Source organism: Sphaerodactylus townsendi, linkage group LG05 (genome assembly GCF_021028975.2).
Source record: "Sphaerodactylus townsendi isolate TG3544 linkage group LG05, MPM_Stown_v2.3, whole genome shotgun sequence".
NCBI classification, from domain to species: domain Eukaryota; kingdom Metazoa; phylum Chordata; class Lepidosauria; order Squamata; family Sphaerodactylidae; genus Sphaerodactylus; species Sphaerodactylus townsendi.
This window is the reverse complement of record NC_059429.1, coordinates 95168776-95193347: the sequence shown is the minus strand read 5'-3', so window position 1 is coordinate 95193347 and position 24572 is coordinate 95168776. Positions and strand designations below refer to the sequence as shown.

General features: G+C 41.8%; 1 protein-coding gene across 1 annotated transcript in view; it reads left to right on the top strand.

The window, feature by feature from the left end:
• Positions 1-24572, top strand: part of PTPN22 (protein tyrosine phosphatase non-receptor type 22) — a 47215-nt gene that overhangs the window by 16998 nt on the left and 5645 nt on the right. Inside the window, exons 4-17 of the mRNA XM_048497588.1 lie at positions 905-1000; positions 3196-3234; positions 4655-4726; positions 4839-4901; positions 6026-6171; positions 9115-9181; positions 9493-9570; positions 10968-11060; positions 13679-13752; positions 15259-15953; positions 17241-17321; positions 17459-17589; positions 18283-18310; positions 18843-18923. Of these exons, the coding sequence (XP_048353545.1) occupies positions 905-1000; positions 3196-3234; positions 4655-4726; positions 4839-4901; positions 6026-6171; positions 9115-9181; positions 9493-9570; positions 10968-11060; positions 13679-13752; positions 15259-15953; positions 17241-17321; positions 17459-17589; positions 18283-18310; positions 18843-18923 (1744 nt within the window). The remainder of the gene's footprint in view (positions 1-904; positions 1001-3195; positions 3235-4654; positions 4727-4838; positions 4902-6025; positions 6172-9114; positions 9182-9492; positions 9571-10967; positions 11061-13678; positions 13753-15258; positions 15954-17240; positions 17322-17458; positions 17590-18282; positions 18311-18842; positions 18924-24572) is intronic.

Sequence of the window (24572 nt, the reverse complement as noted above, 5' to 3'; positions counted from 1 at the left end):
TTGCTATTTTATTTAGACTGGACAAAATCATCCAGAAAAGATAAACTGTTTGTGTATTTCAAGGGAGCCAAGAAGTGCAGGGCTGTCTCAGCACAAATCATTTCAAGGTGAGTGGTTTCTGCAATCAAGGCATCTTATGGGAAAGCTAAAAGAGTATGTCCACCTCTTATAAAGGCTCATTCCACCAGAGCACAAGGTTCCCCAGCAGTATTCCTGGCCAGGAGCAACCTGGTTGACTCCATATACATTCATGAGGCTCTACTTGATTGACTTTGATTCTGGGAGTGAGGCAGCTGTAGGGAGAGCAGTATTACAGTCAATTCATTGCTGATCAGCTGCCAACCACCTCCATGGTAAGTGACCTTGCAATTCCCCTATGCAGGACTGCACTGAAGACACGAAGATGAAAACAAAGTTGCACTTGCCTGTAACTATTGTTCATCAAGTGTCATCTGTGCAGGCATGCCTTCCTTCTTTTTCCCTGCTGTGGACTTCTAAAAATTACAACTGTTGATCAGCCCCACAGCAACAAAGGGAGAACTGAGGAAGATGTGCTCTTCTTGCCTCCATCATATTACCATTTGGGCAGGAAATGGCCCTTCTCTCAGCTCAAGGTGGCTGTTTGGAAACAGAGTCCCTGCAGCTGGCCTATGTCTGCACAGTCCCATGCATGTCTTTGTAGAAGACACTTGATGAACAACAGTCACGCGTAAGTGCAACTTTGTTTTCACTCTCAGTTTCCATGCTACTCGCATGCCCCTGTGGAGCTCTCCTGCTGAAATGAATGAGACATTCATCTTGTGTTGCGATAATCAAAAGAAAATGCAAAATACCCTACCATGTACAGGACTTTTAAACTATGTATGCAAGCATAATTTTATTAATACGTTAATATTTTTTTTAGGGTGTATATGAGCCACGGACCTATATAGCTACCCAGGGTCCACTTTCCCCAACTGTTCTCGACTTCTGGCGAATGATTTGGGAATATAAAATACAGGTAAAGTGCATACTTTCTACTATTTATGCTGGCAGTTTGCCCTTTAAAGGGGTTTCCCTCGCCACCAAAAGTTGTTAGGCAATACTTGAATTTCAAGAAGAGCCAGAGAAGCAGCTTTCATGCACCTTATTTATTGAAAATATTTTTATGCTGCCTTTCCATGCAGTCAGGGCCTACAATTAAAATTTTTTTTTAAAAAAATAAAGCATTTAAGTAATTTAAAATACTGTTAAAATTATACAATAATAAGTGAAAGTCCCACAAGATTTGTGGAGGGTTCCCATCTCCCTCCAGTTGTGGCTGCAGTCCCCCCAAACGTAAACACACCACCACCACAGTGACCAGGCCTGGAGTTGCTTCAGGTGTCCACTGTGGCAGCAACTGAGCCTAGAGCAGATTCCTGCTGTTGAAGACACATCTGTTTGGAGGAAATGTGACTCCAATCCACTTATTTAGGCATCTACAGATGGGGGCCACTTTTGGGGATTAGTTATATATGTTAAAAACATTAAAACAATACTAGAAGGGCCAGTAGCCATTATTGGAAGTATGTTTGAAGAAACAAAAAGTCTTCACCTGCTGGCAGAAGACCCCAAAAGAGGGATAGATGAATCTCCGTGTGGTGTGAGTTCCAAAGTTTTGGTACCACAACCTTGCGTCACTATCTTGCGTCACTATCTGTCTAGCTGCAGTTGGCAGGGGCTACTGCAGCAGCACTTCTGAAGACAATTGGTGTGTAAGCCTAGCTACATATGGGAGGAGACGGTCCTTAAAGTATGTTGGTCCCAAGCCATACAGAGCTTTAAAGCACCCTGAATTGAGTATTTTGTGATAGTCTGTATAGTTACCAAGGGAGGCATGTGTATTTGATTATTCATTTACTTCCCCCATCCCCGATTATTCAAGCACTATGTTAACTGAATAGCATCTACAACCAGTCATAGTCTAAAGGTAGTATACTGTCTATATCACACTGGTGTTTTGCAGGATCTTCTTTAGCAATTGTATTTTAAAGGTGTAGCCTTAACTTGCTGTCAGAGTAAAAGACAAAGAGCAGAGCACTGTAATTGACAGTATCTAACAAACAAACATAAGTTGACTTTCGCTTTTATCTATAGAAGGGACAGGCCTTCAGCCAGAAGCACAACTGCACTGTGTGGTCTGGAATTTAGCTGCAGAATCCAGCATGTAACATCAAAACTCACTGTGCATACTTTTTGACATCTAAAAGGAAACAAACAAGAGGGAGAAAACAAAACTGGCCCTACCTCAGCCTGTTACTGTGACCAGCGACACCACATACCTTTTCCTGTCTGACAGCTGCTGCTACTGCCATTATTCCATTCAATTTTCTAGACTGGCCATCATGGGCTTTCATGTACATGAATTATAAAAATGGCTGTGGTGCCTAAATCTTCATTAGTAATGTTAGATTTATTTTATCACAGATTAATGGCAGGTACAAAGGTTTATATAACAAGAGATGAGGCAAGTCATTATTAATAGTTGGGAACATTTTCCCAGTCTATGTCCTACCTAACCCCTCTAAATCTGCAAAAACAAATAAACAGCCCCCACCAACTACCTCCCTCACATGTTATAGTTCAGATAAACTAGGAACTTTTACAAAATTAATTTGCGTAGATTGTTCTGTGTCTAGGATTTGATCTTTTTGGATGCAGGAGGCTGCATTTTATATAGAACCCTGAATCTTCTTGCTCAAAACAATGTTCTTCAGTTGACAGCTCTGTCTGGTTCACCTTTAAACTAATGATACTAGTTCAGTGGTTCTCAACATTCCTAATGCCTCGATCCTTTAATATAGTTCCTCATGTTGTGGTGACCCCCAACCATAAAATTGGTATATGTAAAATATAAAGACCGCTTTTCAATGGTCTTAGGCGACCCCTGTGAAAGGGTTGTTTGACCCCCAAAGGGGTCGTGACCCCCAGGTTGAGAACCACTGTACTAGTTAGTATCCTTCTATTGGCTGGAAATGTTTGTCCTAAGTAGTCCTTCTTGAACTTAAGTGGCTCTTCCATTGGAAGAAGAGCCACAAGTTAAAGGAAGCCTCCTTATGTGGGAGGAAGGCTTCAGACTTTCTTAGTGGAGTTGTAGGATACAGGCCATTATGAGAAACTGGCCTGTTTTCCATGAGCAGAATGGCGCTCAGATGTGTCTTTTTCTCCCTCCAGGTTGTGATAATGGCGTGCATGGAATTTGAAATGGGGAAGGTGAGCATAGTGTCAAAGTATAGGATACCTCTGTGGTATCAAGACAATCCAGTCTGCATTAACCACCACTATTTCCTTCTTAATTATCAGAGCCCTTAACAGAATTTTCATGGTATATTTGCACCCATTCACAATACACATTGTGCACCTACAGAGGTGTATCTACATACATCTTTCTAACAATTTGTTATTTTAAGCAGTTGCACCATTCTGCGAATGTATCTCAGTCACCTAGATAGCATCCCCCTGACACCTTAGCTGTGAATTTAGAGCATTGTCCTGGTTTTACTTAGCACTGGCCTTTGTTCCTTCTTTTCCCCTTTTCAGTGTTTCTAGGATTCTGACTCTCATTACATACATTTTAGCCTAATCATAGGTTGTATTTTCTTTGCATTACTCCCAGATCTGCTGCAAGGCATACTTTGTGTCTTCTTTGCTCAGACCTCAAATTTTAGGCATGGGGGAGGGAAAATTTATATTGGGATCAGTCACAGAATATGGGAAGAAACAACTTAAGTGCTCTCCACATGCTGTTATCCTGGCCTAAAATGGTTCCAGGGAGCCACTATTTACCTTGCTGGGAACACTTTCATGTACTGATGGGTACACATAGATTTCCCCAGTGGGGCAACTGTCAGCTCCCCAAGGTTATTTCAGACTGGTAACACAGTGTGGAAGAAAGCCTTAATCACTGTCTGTCTACTACAGTCCCAATCTGAGGAATGAGTTCTGAGTATGAAAATCGCAGGGTGGTTATTGGTGGTTCCATAGTTGGTGGTTCCATAGTTGGTGACTTATTGGTGGTTCCATAGTTGGTGACTTATTGGTGGTTCCATAGTTGGTCTGGGGAAGACACCAGGAAAGTATACTGTATAGTTAGGTCCATAGTCAACATGTTCTGCTTCAATAGGAAGGTGGGAAGGAGATTCCCATCATATCTACATAGGGTATGTTGAGCATCACATCTAAGATTTGGAGCCACTTATTACTGCTGAAGTGAAGATACCATTCTCAAGTGAGTAATGGTACCACTTAAGATGGTCTTTGTTTCCAAACCTTACCTTGTAAATATGGACTCATATTCATTCTGCAACCAGGGTTTGCCATCTTCAGCTGCAGAGGGTGATGTTACAATGTGCACTGGGAGATTCTATCACAAATCTCCAAAAACATTACATAGCTTGGTGACCAAGCTGTACTAGCTGCCCACAGCAAGTCTTCAGGGGCAGAGCAAGCATAGAATGCTACAGTAGAACTACTTTGGGTTCCTTGTTTTTAATAAATATTTTAAACTGTTCCCTCTGAGAGCCACTACACTTGGGAAAAAGCAATTGAGTATCTCCAAGTATGAAACTGTTTCTAAGTAGCAAATGTTGTCCTGGGAAGATACATAACCTTAGATTTTTAATTTTCTCAACAGAAAAAATGTGAGAAATACTGGGTGGAGGTGGATGAGACCCCTATCCATTGGGGCCCATTCACTGTTTCCTGTGTGAGTACATCCATTTTGTCTTTCCTATAAGCTCATACTCTGTGTCACAGTTTATGGAAATAATTGTTGTCTATCAGTTAGAAAATGTCAACCTGGTTTGTTTCTCCTGTAGGAGGCTGAAGAAAAGAAGAACGAATATACAATTCGCACTCTGAAAGTGAACCTGAATGATAATGTAAGTGTGAAATGGTGCAAGCAATGAGGATATGTGATAGATTTGCTGTGTGTGTTTGAGTCAAAATGTTGAATCACCAATGTAGGGAAAGTATGCATTGCCAGTGTTAGTTTCCAGCGTGTTTATTGCATTCACTCTAAAATACTTTTAAACAGTTAACCAGTTCTGAAGGAAGAAAGCCAGCAGGGAAGCAGGGCTATTCAGGGTTTTATGGGGAGTGCCACATTATCAACCTGTTGGGTGGAAATCGTGGGTGTGTGCTTGATGTATGGAGCTCTTGGATTTCAGGGATCTGGTTTGTTGCCAACCTGGAGAAGCTGAGGCAGAGAGGAAGGTTTGGAAACAAAATCTTCAAGGACTTACCACAACATTTCCACACCTGTACTGAAAGGTCTTCTGCTGTTGTGGAGAATGAGAGTCCTGAGGTTGTAAGTCATCAGCTTGAAGAGGAGGGATGTGATCCCTGAGAAGGGACCTCTTCCTTGGTTGAAGGACCAATAGCCTCTAATATTGAGGGTACCTCTCTGGGATTGGGGGGAGGTGGTCTTTTGGTGGTGTGCGATTCAATTATTAGAAATATTGAAAGTGGTGTCTGTGGCAGACATTTTGACCACATAGTGACTTGCCTGCCTGGTGTGAAGGTTGCAGACATCATGTGCTGACTAGATAGGCTGATAGATTGTCCTGTAGAGGAGTCAGCAGTCATGATGCACACTGGCACCAATGATGCTGGGAAAAGTTGTTTTGTGGTCATGCAGGAAAAACTTGGGTTATCAGGCAGAAAGTTAAAGGCCAGCTCCTCAAAGGTAGCATTCTTAGAAGTACTCCCAGTTCCACATGCAGGGCCAGTTTAGAGCACCAAGTGGGCTACAGTTAGAGGGACGAGGCAGGAAATTTTTTGTTATGTTGGTGGAAGTTTAGTTAGAATCCAGTCCACTTAAAGGAAAGGAACTGGAATCGTTTGTGTGTATTATTTGATCAATTCTCTTTACATTTTTATTTGGTTTTGTGTTGTATTTCATTTGACATGGGGTTGTTGACCCTCTTCCCATCACCTTCATTAAGATAATGTAGAGCCATGTAATTAAATTAAAGCTTCCTTCCTTTTTATGTTTTTTTTACAGGAAATCAGAACTGTCTACCACTTTCATTACAGAAATTGGCCAGACCATGATATACCCTCCTCTATTGATCCCATTTTACAGCTCATACAGGAGATTCATTCCTACCACGCAAACACTAGTGACGCACCTATCTGTATACATTGCAGGTGAGGCTACTAAGCTGACAACGAAGAAGTGTGTGCTCTCTCCATCTCATTGCCTCAGGGTGGGTATGATGGATGCACCATACTAGCTCAGTGGTATTGAAGATCTTAGATTCAATCCCTGTCTTCTCTGACTAAAAGATCTCAGTTATCTGGTGTTGGGAAAGACCCTTTTCCATCTTAGGGCCTGGAATGTTGCTCTAGTCAAAGTAAACAGTTCTGACAGTTGGGCTATTCAGACATTGAAGCCCTTGTGGTCCCCCACAGGACTGGTATTAAAAGAACAGTATTCCTGTCTGGTTACTTCAGCCTGCTAGGCAGATGTGGTGGAAAAATGCCAATCAATGGTCATCTGTGCCTGCATTTTCTGCCATGTTGTTGTGTTCCAGGCTACCACCATCATGAACCAGAATCTAGCTTGGCTGAAGCATCTTCCATTGGCCTTGGACACAGAGAGAGTAGGATTGAACATCACTTCCTCCTCTAGTTCTATTCATTTCTCAGCTGGGAACCAGCGCTTGTCAGTCCTCCTTCACATCTTTTAATTGTTCCAACCTGGACTGAGGCATGCCACCAGCCTCTTTTTACCTAGAATTCCTGTGGGGATGTCGCTCAACCCATCAAGGGCCAATAGCACCTTCTGAGCAATCTCTCTCTTTCTGCTTCCTTTCTGCATCATTGGGATGGAGATTCCAGACAGCTGATGGTTAGATAGCTGACACTTTGACAGATAGCTGTCATTGACTGGCTGATTCTGAAAGGGTCAACTGCCATTGCTTAGTTGGCTAGTGCATGGACCCTTACAGGATGAGTCCATGACTCCACTAGGCCTGGGAGGGCTCTGGGCTGGATACAATTGTCTATACTAACAAAGAAGGGACATCTGGCATTTTTTCTGCTGTCCCCCATAAGTTTTGAATATACACCTATGAACTTAGAGTGACTATGTGAAATCAAGTGTGCGAACTATCCTTTATCCATGTTCTATTAATGTAATGTTCTCTGCCAGCTGACTCCATGGATAAATCCCACAGTGTTGGTCCAGTGTTTGATGGAAGGATTTCCATCAGCCAAGTGCAATTTTCTCATCTTCCAACTCCTGCTGCATCTAAAATGCTGTTCTTGGGGAACAGGGGACCCACATGAACTTCTGGGGCATTTGGAGATGAAATGGGTCAGGGAAGGCAAGAAATTTGCACTCCTCTGATGGAAATAGTGCTGTCAGCAAAAACACACATGGGACCCAGCCTTATGCCTTGGTTGTTTTCTCTGTCTATTCTTCATTCTGTTCCTAGAACCCCCACGTGTGCAATGGCCAGCTCAATCCAATCCAAACAGTGGGAGGAATAGAGTGGTGGCTGGGGATGATGTTGCAGCACCACTTCTGAAGAGGCAATTGGCAGTGTGGTTGCCAGGAGAGGAGAAAAACCTCTTCTCTCCAGTGAAAGCCCATTGCCAGGAATGACTTACACCACTCTTTTTGGTCCTCTGCAAAAAGGGGGCATTCCCAGGCCAAAGCTCCACTAGAAACCAACTAAAGTCAGCTCTAAAGAAGTCACTCCACTAGAAGCTAAATCAGCTGTGCCCCTGGGAATATCCCTGAACCATCCCCACCCATGCCAGCATGGGCTCCTGCAGTGGAGGGGTACCAGCATATGCAGCAGTTTCCAAGTTTGAGTGCCACACAGTTGTGCAGCACCCTGCCACAGAGTATTTGCCCCTTATGCTGGTGGAATGGGCACCTACGATGGTTGAAGTCCAAACCCTACTTCCATTTGGCCTTAGACTGCACTCTTGCTCACTCGTGCACACACCATCCACAGTATGTATTTTCTCTGTGATTCCATCTGGAATGCTGTGCTCCAGTGGCCATATGGAATGCTGCTATAGTTTAATTCTGTTTTCTCTGCATATGGAACATGTAAATTACTTTATTTGACCATGAGATTAAAGACTCCTTTATAACAGCATTATTAAATATAATTGACAGCAAAAATATATATATTAGTAAACAGATGTATTTCTGTAAAAGTTAACAGAGTTTTACATTACTGGTTGAGTTTGCTAAATTTGAGGAAGGGATGCCCTACAGTGATGGGGTAAGGTCAGAAACAGATTTTTAAATATATATATATTCTGCTGTCCCCCATAAGTTTTGAATATATATATATATATATATATATATATATATGTTTGGTTGATTTTAGAGATTATGATGGTACAAAATGTATTGATGAAATAAATACTTTACATTGTACCCCAAAATATCCCAGGAAGCCAATGCAAGAGCTCAGCCAGTAGAATATTATGGTCCTGGGACCCACTGTGCTCTGTACTAACTTAATTCACTATGTACACATACAAGATTTGAGCTATGATATTAATTTTTCATTTTCCTTAATTTTCTAGGCAGTTGGCAGATTTGTGCAATGCACAGTGCAATGTTGTATCAGTGTTCTTTGTGGGGAAATCCTAAGGTTCACGGACAGGTCAGATGATTGTGACAGGAAATTCTGCAGGGATTCCTTTTTTAACCTTGTACTGTCTGTTTTCATTGGCTTCCAACATGAGACATGATGTTTTCTTGGTTGTGTTAGCCGTGGAGAAGTGCAGCCGTACCCAAAGCCCTGTCTGGGCCCAGAGGAAGGGCTCCTCCAACCCGAGGATCAGGGGCTTGACAATTATTGTGTCAAGACTTATGCTTTGTTGCAGACTGTTGCTATTTTATTTTATTCTGAGAGGAATACTCTCTAATAAGGATCAAGTAGGGAACTGAGATTAAGCAGCAAATTTGGCTGTGTCTTGTCAACCAATGTCACTAAGAATTTTCAAGAAACGTTGAAATGTATTCTTTTGATATGGCTGAGAAAACAGAGACAAATATAAAATAATGAACATAAATAAAAACTGTTCATGCCTTCTCTCAACAATTCCTTTATCTTTTAGTGCTGGATGTGGAAGAACAGGAGTCATTTGTGCTGTTGATTATACTTGGACCTTGGTAAAAGATGGGGTGAGTATTTTCTCCTGAAACCTCTAAGCAACAAACTGTTTAGACTGCCCATATGGGCCATGACAATGAACCAGCTATCAGTATTAGCTTAAATTCGATACTTAGAAAAATGTGTGGTGTTCAATATTACTACTAAAGGAGGGATTTTTTTTATCAGAATGGCATATGTAAGAAGGAGGAATGATTAATCAGTTAAGCTTCTTGTAGGAACCCAAAATATAAGTGGAGATGCATTGCCAGTACAGAATGAAAGGCTGTGTATGGGCTATGAATTCCTCATCAGCAACTTTAAAATTTTTATCTCTCCTAAGATTCTCCCAATGAACTTCAGCATTTTTAACCTGATTCAAGAAATGCGTACCCAGAGGCCTTTAATAGTGCAAACTCAGGTATGCTCAGAAAATTGTTCTTGTTGGTATCCTAACTGAGGGTTTTAGAAAGCTTGCTTGTCCCACATTGTCATTGTAACTGCTATACAAGTAGCACCTGAAGTTGTGCAGAAGTCTATGAAGTTGTGCAGAAGTCTTATGTGACCACTAGCTGTAAAGCCAGCTGTAGGGTAAGCAATACAACGGGCCTAGATAGGGCGGGGGGTGAGGGCAGATAGGGGTCTGATCAGCAGGCTGGGGGGCTTGCTGAGGGTGGTGGGGGAGGCCGGGAGGAGGATGGGGGAGGGTTTGCTAGGGGAGGAGGGAAGGCCGGGAGGGCTTGCTTGGCCCATGGATCAGCTGATCCACGGGGCCAGGGGGCTTGCTGGGCGTGGGGGGAGGCCGAGGTGCTGTTGCTCCAGGGCTGGGATGAAATGCCCACCACCAATGGGGAAGCAGGACTCACTTCATGCATCCTCTTCTCTTAGTGGTGGAGGGTTCATTGTCAGACAGTCCATCCCTTAGTGTTTTAGTATTGGTAAGATAATTACGTTACAGATTCCTTTTCACACCAGAAGCATCCTAGGAAACATCAAATAAGCAGGTGTTGAAGCTGCTAGGGAAAAAGGGTGGGGAGTTCAGAGTTCAAGATACCAAAGTGCTTTAAGGGTAATGCACTTGGAGAGTATATATGCCAAACAAAGTGCCACGTAAAGAGGCTTCAGGTGCTGATTGTTACTATACTCTGTTCCACAGAAAGATGATGGTAGGGTTGTATATTCATCTGCCACAGAACAAAGCATGCCAGACTTTGTTGTAGAATGCTCCATCTGAGTCCTAGTGCCTACCTAGCCCTGCTTCCCCCATCTGCTTAAAGTTTGAAAGTAAAAATACATTTTGGCATAAATGCTCTTGTATCAAAGTATCATGTTCAATAATGCACAAAAAGTACTGGTTTTGATAAAGGCAGTGCATAAAAGTGAATGATAATTCTCATATTCATTTGGGACTCTATTCTAATGAGGAAGCATATGACTTTCTCAGCTGTTGCACCTGAACTAACCGAACTATTACCTTTCTGTGGAATATAGACAATAATCTATCTCAAAAATGCCTGTTTGAAATTCATGGATTAATCTTGAATTCAGATTTGTTTTTTATAGTGCTTTATTCATAAACAAGTTCCTGTTCAGGAAATAGAGGAATGAAGAATGTTCAATGCCCTCTTCTCCATTGCCAAAACTCAGCATGAAATCACATCTGCTTATTAAACTGACTTCCCTGACCTTGAGTTTGGAAAGTACAACTACTTTCTTGTTCCCTTACCTTTTCTACATTGGACAACTCAGACCTCTATAAAGTACAGACATGACTAGGCAAAACTGATAAATCTCTCTACGTGATTTTTCATTTTTCAGGAGCAATATAGGTTGGTTTATGATGCTGTGCTTGAGCTCTTTAAAAGGCAGCTGGAAACTTTCTCTAATCCTTCTGGTACCATATCTGTGGAGGTAAGAGTTTATGCTGTGTCTGGCTACAGATGCAGTACATTTGCACATTTCCCAAGTCATATTCTGGAACAAAAGCATATTTCCACCCAAGAGAGGAAACTGCTTTATTAAAGTACAAATGCAACATTTCATATTGGTAAATCTATTAGCTACTGTAACTGCTATACAAGTAGCACCTGAAGTTGTGCAGAAGTCTATGAATATTTCAATAACTGCTTCCCTACCTATGGTAAAACTAAACAGAAAATGGAACAGGAAATAACTCAAAAGCCTCATTCGCACTTAATGCAACTCAAGTTTAAGGGTCAAGAACAAGCCACTGTGTCATGTATACCTGATCCTCCTATCCCTTGTCTGAATTTCTTCTTTGTGCTTGGTTGGATATAATGCATAAGAGTTGCCAATTCTGCCACTCTACACTCACTACACCATTTTCACCCTCATATGATAAATAATAAGGGGAAAGGGAGTGACTTCTAATTCTCTAGCTTGAAGACTGCACTCTGTCAACCGCAGTCTGCCCACCTCCTCCCTTTTTTGCTAGTTGTGGTGTTCACAGAGACCTCCAGCTACAGCTCGAAGGGGCAGTTTCTTTCCGACATGCTGAAGGAAGTTGTGTGGTTTGACAAAGGTATGAGGCCAAGTTGTCACAGAAAGCATTTAATTACCAGGATGTGGTTTGGCAGATCTCAGCTATTATTCCCTTTGCTTGAAGACCACCTTGCCCTTGAACAGATGCCTAATCAGAAAACAGAGCTGTGGAAACTGATTCTTGGTTAAAATATAGAAAGTAAACCTACACTTCTCAAGCTAACATGATGGTTTTGACTCCAAGCTCATGAGAATGTGGCCATGGACATGTCCAGGAGAGCACATCCACATGGTGGGGGTGACAGAGAAGGAGGTCATATAAGGCAATGTCATGCCATCCTCCATCTCTTTGACCAATTCTGGACAAAGTATCCCTTCAATCTATTCCTGGTGGGCAGCATTCCCCACAAGTCAGGCAATGAGATGAAGCCACAAGTCATCAGCTAAGTGTCCCTGGAGGAGAGAAGCAGTAGTTCTTGGCACAGGTTGGTTGCTTCTTGGGCAGCCAAGTAGGAAGTGTTTGCCTTTCAGGGGCTGATTTTATTCTAGTAATCATGGGAATGGACTTTCCCAGACTCTAAAGAGATTGTTGCCTTAAGTTATCAAAGTCATATGGTTACGAGCATAGGATTGCCAGGCCACCAGCAGGAGAGTGGGGGAGGGACATGAGGAAAAATCTGCAAATAACATCACATGTCTCTAGGAATTGCCAGAAACTATATGGTATCAGTCTGATGGGGGACTGGCAATCCTAGATGAGGACCAGCAATCCTAGAAGAGGCATAATTTGAATGGGGAATTCCTCAGACCAGAAACTCTAGAGTTAGAGTGCCTGTCATGGAACTGGGTCAGGAACCTCTTAGGAAGTGCCATTGTCCCAAGGCTAAGGAGAATGGAAATGGCATATCTTCCTTGAGTATCAGTAAATGCTTGGTGAGATCCTGGGCAGTATGTTACTTGACTGCTCACAGCCAGGGTGGTCTTGCCCAGCATACAAGGATGGATGGAAAGAGGAGGCCTAACTCTTCTGCATCCCATCATTTGCCCACACTGTAGCTGAATTTTGCCCTTGGCTGATGCTATTACTTGTCTTGCTGATATTGATAATGCTGGCTGTTGATTATCCCAGTTAATGGTGCTGGCTCCTCTTATTCCATGTCCATCTGCTGCGGGCCCAATCTCTTTTAAATATGACCCAACCTTAACTACGGGTGGTATCTACAGTAACGCTGTTAAGCCTAGCCAGACTCGTAAAGAATCCTAGATCACTATTTTCTTGTCTTTCTTCTGATGTATATGATACAGTTAAATGTTTTTATCACCATTTTGGATGGAAGTGGCAGTTTACTTAGAGGAGGGCAGGCACTCAGCAGGGGAAATATATGATCCCTGTTTCCAGGGTTGATTCCCATATGGCATCTACTGCGCAGAAGCTGTTGGAAATCTTCAGTGTGGCATCAGGACTAGCAGCCCTTTGCCATTTCGACTGTGTAGTGCTGCCAGTTTTTTTCAATTAGATGGATTTTCTTTGATTCACAGCAGTCTGACAGTAGGTGAAAATGCTTGTCTCTATTCTGTAAAAAGCTTCTTCCACTGATTTTAGAGAAAGATAGAAGAAGAGACCAGGCTAGATTTTCCCAGAGAGTTGGTCACCCTATGATTGTCCACTAACATGCTTCATAGGAGTAGCTTTCCAACAACCTTTGTATGGTGAGTAAAATGTAAGAACTGGTATTGAATATAATCCAGAGATGAAATGTGGAGCACAGCAAGGGAGGATCATGTCATAGCATACAGCTGTGCACGAGACCTCCCATAGCTTGCAGTTATCACCGCCATCTTTACCAGAATTAAAAAAAATCTTTACAAAAGCATTGAGGAGTAGCTCAAAAATAGATCCAGATCAACAAGGTACTTGAGAGTACAGTGACTCTGCTTTGCTCTGGCAGATAAGATTCACCCTTGGAGTTCAAGTACCTTTCTCACCATGAAAGTTAACATCAGGTTGTTTTCCTACCTTTTCACAGACTCAAGCAAGCCATCCAACAGCCAGGACACTCATTTCTCATACAGAAACTTCTTTACAGAAACCACAGAGCAGGTAAAAAAAAGTTGACTCCTGAAACTCCTTAAACACAGGGCAAAGTCCGGGCAACTTTAAGCACTTGGGGTATTTCAGCGATGTATTCAACATATACCTCGGGAGCAACAGCCGCAGAAGGCCATTGCGTTCACATCCTACATGTGAGCTCCCAAAGGCACCTGGTGGGCCACTGCGAGTAGCAGAGAGCTGGACTAGATGGACTTTGGTCTGATCCAGCTGGCTTGTTCTTATATATTGATCCCTCCCCTTGAAACCAACAAGGCTTAGAAGTGGCTCAAATGTTTTCACAATTCGTACTTAACAATAGAAAGACAGCAAATTTGACCAGTTGAAGAGAATTCAGTCTTGACCAATCTACACTGGTTCCCAGTTTGTTTCCAGGCCCAATAAAAAGTGTTGGTGTTGACCTTTAAAGTCTTATATGGCTTGGGAACAGCATGCATTAAGGACCACCTAACCCCATATGAACCCTATCTGATTGCTAAGTCCTCCTCTGAGGTCCTGTTCTGGGTGGCCCTATTTTCTGAATTTAGATGGGTTGTTGTAGCCCAAGAGAGGACCATATATATGTTGCTGAAAAACTATTTATTTTGACCTCATCTTGCTGGACCGTAATTTTTCCTACACCATTCCCACTACTTGTATGTACACTGAGTACAATCTGTGTGTGTATGTTAAGTGCTATCAAGTCACTTCTGATTTATGGCAACTCTATGAATTAGTGACCTCCAGAACATCCTATGATTAACAGCCTTGCTCAGGTCTTCCAAACTTTATGCTGTGGCTCCCTTTATTGAGTCAATCCATCTTATCTTGGGTCTTCCTCTTTTCCTGCTGCCTTCAACCTTTCTGTGTATCCCATAGACAAGGGCTGCATCATTTTTATAGGCTGTGCAGTGTCTGAAAAGTAGTTGGAAATAACAGACATTATATAGCCAATCCTATAATATTGGCACAGTATCCTCTTTTCTATGAAATTGGCTATTATCTGTCTGATATGAGAAGTAATGTAAGCCAATTTTGATCTGTCACTGGAAATTGTCTGTCTTTTGCATTCTACCTGTTAAAGAATTCTGTATAATTTGGAAGTCTCCATTCTTCCACATGCCCAGAAAGCTGTCTTATATTTTGTGTGGTGGGATCAATAAGGCAAACATGTTAATGATTAGTAAGAACCTGCCTTTTTAATAAGAAATTACTGGAAATGCTTTTATGTGACAGAAGCACCAGCAGCTTCTGATCACATCGATTGCTCTGATTGCATGTCATATGGAAGTATTTCCAGCAGTGGATAAATATATTGATTGGTTTGTCTAAAAGCAGAGGCCTTGCTTTTGTGTTTTATTGTTTTACAAAATATGCATTAAAAATGTTGCCCAAAGCAGCATCCAAGTGCTGAAATGAAGGCTTAACATAATACCGAGACAACTGTGGCTTGCTGCTGAAAAGAGAGAAAGGAATTGTTGCCTTTTTATAGCTCTGAAATGGTGTCCTTTATTCTAGTTCAGTGCAAGAGGAACAGGAGAAAGCTCGATGTTACAGTCATGACATCTGGGGCTTAAACATCCACAGCAGACTCAGGGGTGGTGCCTCTCCATCAGTCAGACAAGCCCTTTCAATTGAAGCCTTGAACTTCAGTGGCAGCAGAAACATGACTATGACAACAGAATATAATTCTTCATTGGCAAGACAGCCACTCCATAAACATCATAGTTTGGACTTCAACAGTATTTTTTGGGAAGAGTTGCCTCTCGCTTTGAGACCAGCCTGTGAAAATGGGTTAAGCTTAGATCCAAAGGCATCTCTGTCACGGACTAAATCAACTTCTTTTGAGAGAACATCCCAAGCACTAACCAGAAAGGACTCAGGCTCCCCTTTTGGCCTCAAGCTTCATGTTGACAGAACCTTTTCCAATAAACTATCAAACCAAACCCAGCATTATATGCATAGGAACTTGCACCACCAGACCACTACTTGGTCAACTGAGGATCCGTACTTTTCTTCGCTCTCTTTGGATGATCCATGCTCCCCAACACCTGCTGAACTTACTGTGAATTTGCATGAAACCATTATCCATGTTTCTCCTCCTGAGGACTCCACAGTACACCCCTCTGACAGCACAAGGCCTAGATCACAGCAGGGTGGTCCTCAGGCCCAGAATAACCACCTATTAGATACAGTGGAATCAGCCTGCCAGGGTAAGTTTGAGAGGCTGTATTACCAGCACTTGTGAGGGGTCTGTATGACTGTTATTTAATTTTCAAAAGACTAAATGGATGCCACATTCTCAGGCTCTCAGGGAATTTTTCCTACAGTGTCTTTATCTCCAGTTTCTGCAGCTTATGTAGAAAATACTGGGGGCCTACCAAGACATAACTCAATCTAAGGGTCAGAACGTTTTCTGCTAGGCAACCTTGCTACGCGACAGGTTGATTTAAGCCCACCTGCGGAGACTTATGGATCCTATTGGTTTCCTGAATGCTCTGTGGGATCCTGGGTCCCCTGGCACCTTTGATGAGCTGGTGGAGGATTGGAATTCCAGGCTGTCCAATGCCATCTAGGTAATTGCTCCCTAGCGTCCTCTGCATCTTAGTTTCAGGTGGGTAGCCATGTTGGTCTGCAGTACAAAAACTATATTTAAGTCTAGTACTTCTTACAGACAATATTTCTAGGGTATAAGTCTTTGAGAGTCTGGAGCTTTGACTCTTGAAAGCTTATACCGTGGAAATCTTGTTGATATTTAAAGTGCTTTAATGTACTACAAGACTCAAAAGTTCCAATTCCAGTTTAATTGGAAACAATAATGAGCAATGAAAATAAGATGTACTATCTAGGTTACTCTGACTCCCTTGAATGAAATTGTCTCAGACATCAAATATGAAGATTGCCATCTGGTAGTCTCACATTTTTAAACAGCATGTAAGCAAGCATTTAAATCCTTTCATACTTCATACAGCAGGATTTGGAACACATATCACACTCTGGAATTATGTATATGATGTGCAATATATGTGAACCATATCCCTGATACATGTCTGACATTTTAATAACATTGAAATATCAGAAGTTTGCCCCAGAATGGTGGATTTTCATCAGTTCACCTGAATGAAGTTGTAGGCTGTATACTAACTGTACCAAAAGTACAGTTAGTACTTTCCCACTTGATGGCAAATATTTTGGTCTGCCACTTTTAAAGCTTTCTTTCTTTGTAATACACCAGTGGGACAATAACTATACATTTGAAGGAGAAGAGCTTCAAAGTAGGTCACACACTTAGCAGTTTCCTGCTATCTATCTCCAGTTGATGGAGAGGGTATAATGTAATATCATAGGTTCATAATCAACTTATGCTGCAGTGTCAGTGTGAACACCTGTGAAAATACATTCAAGGTCTAGGAAGACCATAACAGGTAGACTCAAGCCTGTGGTACTTTGGTAAGTTAGATATTTTCAGAAACAATTTTCAGTTGTTTTTTAATTAACAGGATCTCCCATATTGGATGCAGACATTCCTCCCCCACTGCCTGAGAGAACCCCTGAGTCTTTTATTATACCTGAAGAAACAGGTAAGCTCAAGTTGCCAAGTGGATATCATTATGTGGATGGCAGAACTCTTTGTTTAAGAAGTGGCTATCATTTATTGCTTAGCTAATTCTGCTATCCAGAAAGTTATAAACAATCTATTTTATTTTAAACTTTACAGATGACTTTTCATTGGCTGCTTCAACCCACCAATCACTTTCCAAGAATGAAAAAACTGTAAGATCTGAGGACTGGAATGGAATGCTTCAGATGAAATTATCTGATGACTTTGTGAGATTGAGGCCAAGCAAGGTAGCTAATTAGACTTTATACATTTCCTCCAGCACCATTGCTACACAGGTCTTCAGATTTCTGCCTTTCATAGCACATAAATGTTTGGGGGTCTTACTTGCTGTTCATCAACTACTCACTTAACATTTGTTACGCAAAGAGGTGGGAAGTCTCTCCCTTTTAAAGTGGGGAATCAGCAAGAGCAGACTCTTGGCTTAGCAAAAAGTCAGGCAAACTCAGGACCTTGATTACCTATTTATATGGTAGTCAGCTTTTGCAAGAAACTCACAGGAGAGCAAATAAGGTTTAACAATTTTATTAAGGGATAATGGGGTGCATAAGCACACAATAAAATAAATGCAGCAGAACACACGCACAGTCCTAGGATATAAACAGTTGCGAAGGGATAAGTCTGGAATAGATGAGGAAATCGGGGAGTATGGGTTATAGTCACCTGATCTTGGAGTGGAATAGTCCAATGAACAGAACTGAGTGACTTGTGCGTAGCTCTGGAAGAGCAACACGGTGTGGAACAATATCACAGACAGAGAGATGTCCAGAGATATTGAACATTAGCTACAGGAAGAGGGGGCTTCTTAGAGGGAAAAATGGATTCTCAGGGTTGTCTTCCAAACAGGGTCCCCTTTGTCTGGGAACACATTCAAAACAGTATTTTTGGCTAAGGTAATAAAGTATTCTTTTATTAATTTACAGGGTATGAAGCTACAGAGACCCAGATCAGGTATAGATTCTTCTGATGTTTCTGTCAGCTGTTCTGACCAATTACCATAGCTGCTTGCTTTATAATGGAAAAAATGCCATATGTATATTTGTAAGTGCCATAAAATGGCAACCAACATGGGGACCCAAGCAAGGCATTTTAACTGCAAGTGAGCCACAGACATGGTTTACCATTGCTTTCCTTGGTCTTCCCACCCAAGTATCAACCTTGCTTAGTTTCTTAGAACTGACAAAATCATGTTACATCTTCCCTCCCATAACATGCCCTACTTTCGAAGATTTATTTGTGTTTATTGTTAGTGGAAACATTTTGGTTAACAGGCTACTAAATCATTTGTCAACCAAGTTCTGTGAGAATTAGTTGAGGAAAATCAAGTTGTCTTGTTATTCATATCCTGCTCTTGTTCCAAAAGAGTACCTTCAGGTTGTAGACAGTCATGACAGTCTAACAGAACAAGTACAGAAACTAACGTTTTTTTAAAAAGTGAATTAATGGTAATATTTTGTCTCGTCTATCACATGCAACATTCTAGAAGATTATCGGGATTGCTCTTCTTCCCCTCCCCCGTTGCCTGAAAGGACCCCTGAATCCTTTATTCTTCCTGATGAGGAATGTAAGTTGGATATTGTCTGCCACCTTGGCACAAGGATTTGGGGTAATAATAATTATAGTTAAATAAATATAATAGTTATTATAGTTAAAGATTCACCTTATGATGGGGGGATTATACAGAAAAAGCAGGTTAAAAACTGGGAAGGTGTTGGGATTTGGCAAGTGCCAGTCACACAATCCAGCAATGAAGGAGTTAATTGATGCATGCTAATTAGTGAGGTCAGAAGTCACTGACCAGGTAATTGATCCCTATTGGTCAAGCAGACGTGGCATGGGCTACATGCATGTCTGCACGTAGGCTATAGATTTATATTCTTTGTTACTCTCTGCACATGCTCTCTAGTAGTCTGTTAGTCAAGCTGAGAACTAGCTAATGAAGCTAGTCAGTTAGAAAGATATTTTCCTTTTATTTTGCCTTCAAGTTCCCCTACCCTATCTTGTAGCTAGTAAACATCATTTACAGTAGACAACTGGCTCTGGCTCATTATTATGCAAACTCTGCTATATAAGTCTCACAACAGAAGGCCTTGCTGATAGTGAGTGTGGCAGTGGTAATGCAAAATAAAATGAAAAGAGTGATATGTGTCTGGCTCATTCCTCAGCTTTTTGCCTGAAATGCAGCCTTGCCATATTTAGTTCTGTGACACTGTGCTGAATGCATACGATCAAGTGACACTGCCAGAGAAACATAGAAGCCTCAGGACACTTTAACGTTAATTGCACATTGAATTATCTTGGAGAAATGTCAAAAAGGGACTAATAACCTGATTTGGCGATGGAAAAGGGAAGGAAGGAGCTTGCTTGTTGCAAGATCGACTGTTCTGGGATTGATTGAAATGGAGATACTGGTGTCAATGTAGTGTAATAGATTTATTGTTGCCCATGATGCACACACTCATTTCTTTTGTCCCATTCATGTTTTTAATCAGACAGGCTTTGGGAGTGTCCAAAGGACTGCAGAGAGTCTACATTGGGTGAAGTGGGGCACAGGAAATGAGCGTACAAGCAACAATGGCTCTGTCATTCTATTCTTAGTGGTTGTCAGTCTTGGGGTGTGTTGTCATTTCTCACAGCTTGTAAGTTTTTTAAAATGAAGATCTATGTTTTGTGGCACTGCTTCTAATGTCCTCCCACCCCCAATTGGAGAACTAAAATTTTTGTAGCCTTTAGCTAGCCCAACAGTGTATAAGGGGTTATCTATTATATAGTCTTATCCTACATTCAAGTCAGACATGTTGGATCTAAATTGATCTTACTTTCTCCTGGAGACACACTACAGGCACCAGAACTTGTTTTCAACCTTGGAACTGAGTCATGGAATATATAAACCATTCAATCAATCAATCAATCAATCAATCAATCAATCAATCAATCAATCAATCAATAAAAGCAACACTGATTTTGTAAAGATTGTCTTTTCCTCATTACTAATTGGCTTGGATCCACTATAGTGTTTCCGTGGATGGAAGGATTTTTGTCCATGGGGTATGTTTTTTTGCATCTCCTCCTCCCTCTGCAGTTCAAAATGACCCATGACATTAAGTCTTTCGAACATCTACCATATTATGACCACCATTACAGGATGATTTTAGATTTTGAAACTCCTGGTTGTCCTGCTTTTTTCTTAGCCAGAAAGAGTACTTTGCTAGACATTATGATACCTTGTTCATGAGGATCTTTAGGAACAGCAAGGTTCCCAAATTAGTGATCCCAGCCAGTGAGAACGAAGGGGTTATAGACCCCAGCCCCACAACACAGACTCCGCCTGAATCTGTAAGTGTTGAGAACCTCATGGATGAGTGGAAGAGCTTAGCACTCTTAACAACAACAAAAAAGATTGCCAGAATGCAACATGTAATAACAACCTCTTTGGATACCACTCTTGTTAACTTGCTGTCATCTGCTGACATTGAAATCACTTTACAATCTATGGATCTGCAAGGTTCTAGGAATTTTCCCCACTCAGCTCTTGGAACCCCTGTCCATCACAGACTGGATGGTCACCCTTTGCTACCTGAAGGTTCGCCAGTTTTGCTACCCTCCAATCACTCTCACCCATCAAGTGCTACTAACTCTGCAAATATTTTCCAACCTCCTAGAGCATCTAATCAAGAGTTGCCAACTCCTGGATATGGATATTTGAGGAGTTTGGATTTTTGAGGAGTTTGGATTTATATCCCCCTTTCTCTCCTGCAGGAGACTCAAAGGGGCTTACAATCTCCTTGCCCTTCCCCCCTCACAACAAACACCCTGTGAGGTGGGTGGGGCTGAGAGAGCTCAGAAGAGCTGTGACTAGCCCAAGGTCACCCAGATGGCATGTGTGGGAGTGTACAGGCTAATCTGAATTCCCCAGATAAGCCTCCACAGCTCAGGCGGCAGAGCGGGGAATCAAACCCGGTTCCTCCAGATTAGATACATGAGCTCTTAACCTCCTACACCTCTGCTGCTCCTCAGATCGACCTTAGATCGATGAGGGTGCTTAGCAGGATAAATTCCCCTACCCACGCACACCCCCCAGGAAATCCTGGGCCAAGGAGCTTGAAGAACTGGAATTTATTCAGCCTTCATTCACAGTTCCTGACCAGAACAGTTTCTCCCATGTTAACTGAAGTGCCCCTGACTCATGAGGAGGGCCAGGATGTTGCCCTACAACTTGACCCCGGTACCTTAGAATAAGAGGTCCCTGTGGGGCTTCAGGACCTTCTAAGCTCTGAGCAAAAAGTCATCACACTTAATCTAGATTAGAATTTACCACTACTAAGTTTACCAACCTAAGCTTACTCATGCAACCCTCGATTGTGGCTATAGAGAATCAGACTCCAGAGATTTACCCCAGGTCTGAACATACTATGAACCTTGTAATCTTCACTTCAACCGACCCAGGAAACTGTAATCAACTGTCAGCTGAAATACATCATTCCTGCAGCCATCAGATCAATCTGGATGCCCCAGAAAACATCTTGAATGGGAATTCTGTTTTGAAGTTGGGATCCTTGGCAGTGTCTTCTATCCCTGCAACAACAAGATCATATAACAATGGCTGTATTCAACATGATGCCCCTGGAATCTCGGATTTAGGCACTATTGAATGACGCCAGAACTCAGTCATCCTTTCCATCATGTCATGGAACATTTCTGGATGGGGAAATAAGTCCCAGGGTTCTTACTTTTGTAAATATCTGAGCAGGATTGATGTGATCCTATTACAGAAGCGTACAGGCAATTCTGAGAATTTTTCACTCACAAGGAGGCGGATTTATATATGCAGCGATTAAATTGTTCGCAGTCAAATCTTTGGCCTAGCTTACTTATGGCACTCAGCTTGGAATAGTAACTAACTTTACTAAAGTGAGTATTAGCTGGGTTCCTCAGAGCTGTTTAATCACCAAAGCAGTTTAATCACCAAAATGTACCACCCAGTGTTGTCCTAAGGCAAGAACCTGGGCTTGTATGTGTTGAGTCATACTTTTGGAGGTTAGTCATTAAGTACTGGCTTAAAATACATGCTCAACCATTGGGTTTACAATCCCTGCTGTTGGCAGCGATGCTCTAACCAGTCTGGGCAGAGAAAATAATCTTAAAACTTAAACAGATTGGGTTTGATCCCATGTACCTTCTAGAACAAGACAATAAAAAAGCAATTGCTCTTGTACTTCAAGTCTTAATGATATTGATTTGCAAACAGATTTTGCCATGCTACCATCTTTATATAAACCATTAAAGTTCTTGACAGGCTTTTCAACAGCCCCTTACCTCTCCACCATTGTGACAGCGAAATATAGATGGGATTTTTCTATGGGCCGCTTTGACACTTTTCTCTCAGCTAATGTATTGGGCAGATCTTAAAAAACTCCTGGACACCTGAGAACCTGCCCTTGTAATCCAGGGGAAGTGGATTCCATGGCTCACATCCTCTTCCATTGTGAACTTCATGTGGGAGAAAGGAATTCTTTAGTTCTTCCCCTGCTATCACAGTATGCAAATTTAATCATGTCTGATTTGGATACCTTTTATACAGAAATCTTGCTAGAAGATAGATATTCTTACGTATCTCAGCAGGTGGCCAAATTTTAAATTATGGTGTATAAAAAATGGAAACTCCTGCTAAGGCAAGAAGTTGCCAAAGGCTCATAATTGAACTAATGGCAAAGATGTTGATTGGATGCTTTTTGCTGTAATTTGCACGCATAGGGATTTTCTGTATACTGGGAACGGAGTATAGATGCTGTTTTTCTTTCCTTGCTGGCCTTTGGCTGTATAATTAAATAAATAAAAGAAAGAAACTGAAAAAAGAACAACAGGAGTGAATAAAGGAAATTGGGGGGAAAAAAGATAAAACAGCAGTTTGCTCTCTTCTTTACAGAATAGTGTAAAAAGAATTTAGTAACAGAAGATGGAATAGAGGAATATATAAAAGGAATACAAACCAAGAAGTTTACATTTGCTCACAAGGACATATTGAATCAAACTATTATGATTCAAGAAATATCACTGGCTATAATGAAATTGAAAAAAGACAAAGTGCTGGGCCCAGATGGACTTAACAATGTATTATTAGTGTTTGAAAGAAAATTTAATATTGCCACTGCAGAAAATTATGAATGAAATAAGCAAAGAGAAAACATTTCCCTCTCAATGGAAGAAGCTTATATAACATTGATAATAAAGAAGGCAGTGATTGAACAGTACCACAATTTTACAGACCCATGTCATTATTGAATGTGGACTATAAACTCTTTACCTCAATAATGTCAAAGAGAGCCCCACACTTGAGGCGGGTGCCTGGCTGTGACGCAGCAGCTGTGCTGCCCCACCACTCCCAAAGGGGCTTCCTGGAGGTGTGGGGAGGCTGCAAAAGTTCAAAAGCCTCTCTGCCACTGTGCAGCCTCTATGGGGCTGTTCAGACTTAATCCACTGGTTTTGGTGGCTTAAGTCTGACCTGCGCGCTGCTGCCGTATGATGGCGAATGACTGGGAGGGAGCTGACTGAAGTTGACCACAGTCATGACCACAGTCATGCCCCTGGACCACTTCTGCTGTGCCAACCAAGATAGCCCACAGTAATGCTGGATCTGGGGTTGGAACCAAGTCCCTGTGCCAGGGGAGGGTGGTGGCTATACATCAGCAAAATTGCCCTTCTGCCAGGGCAAGTGCCCTAGGGAGGATGAATTTGCTGGTGTGGCCAGCGTGCTGCTCCCACAGGAGATTTGGCCCTCCCCTTAGGATGGGGCTCTAAGGAAGTATATGAGAAAACTAATTCATACAGATCAGACTGGCTTTGTACCAAAGAGATGTATGAAAGATAATATACACTTTGTGATTAATACAATAGTTTGTGGGAGGGAAAGGAGAAGAAAGCATGGTTTGTGTTCCTAGATGCAGAAAAAGCAGGTGATTAGGGCCCCTTCTGCGCATGCAGAATAATGCACTTTCAATTCACTTTCAATGCACTTTGCAGCTGGATTTTACTGTGCGGAATAGCAAAATCCACTTGCAAACAATGGTGAAAGTGGATTGAATGTGCATTATTCTGCATGTGTGGAAGGGGCCAATATAGTTTGCCCCTTTGTATTGAAGATGACTGGAAATTTAAATTGTTCAAGATTTACTAACTGGATACAGAGTATTTATATTAAAAAGCATGCACACAG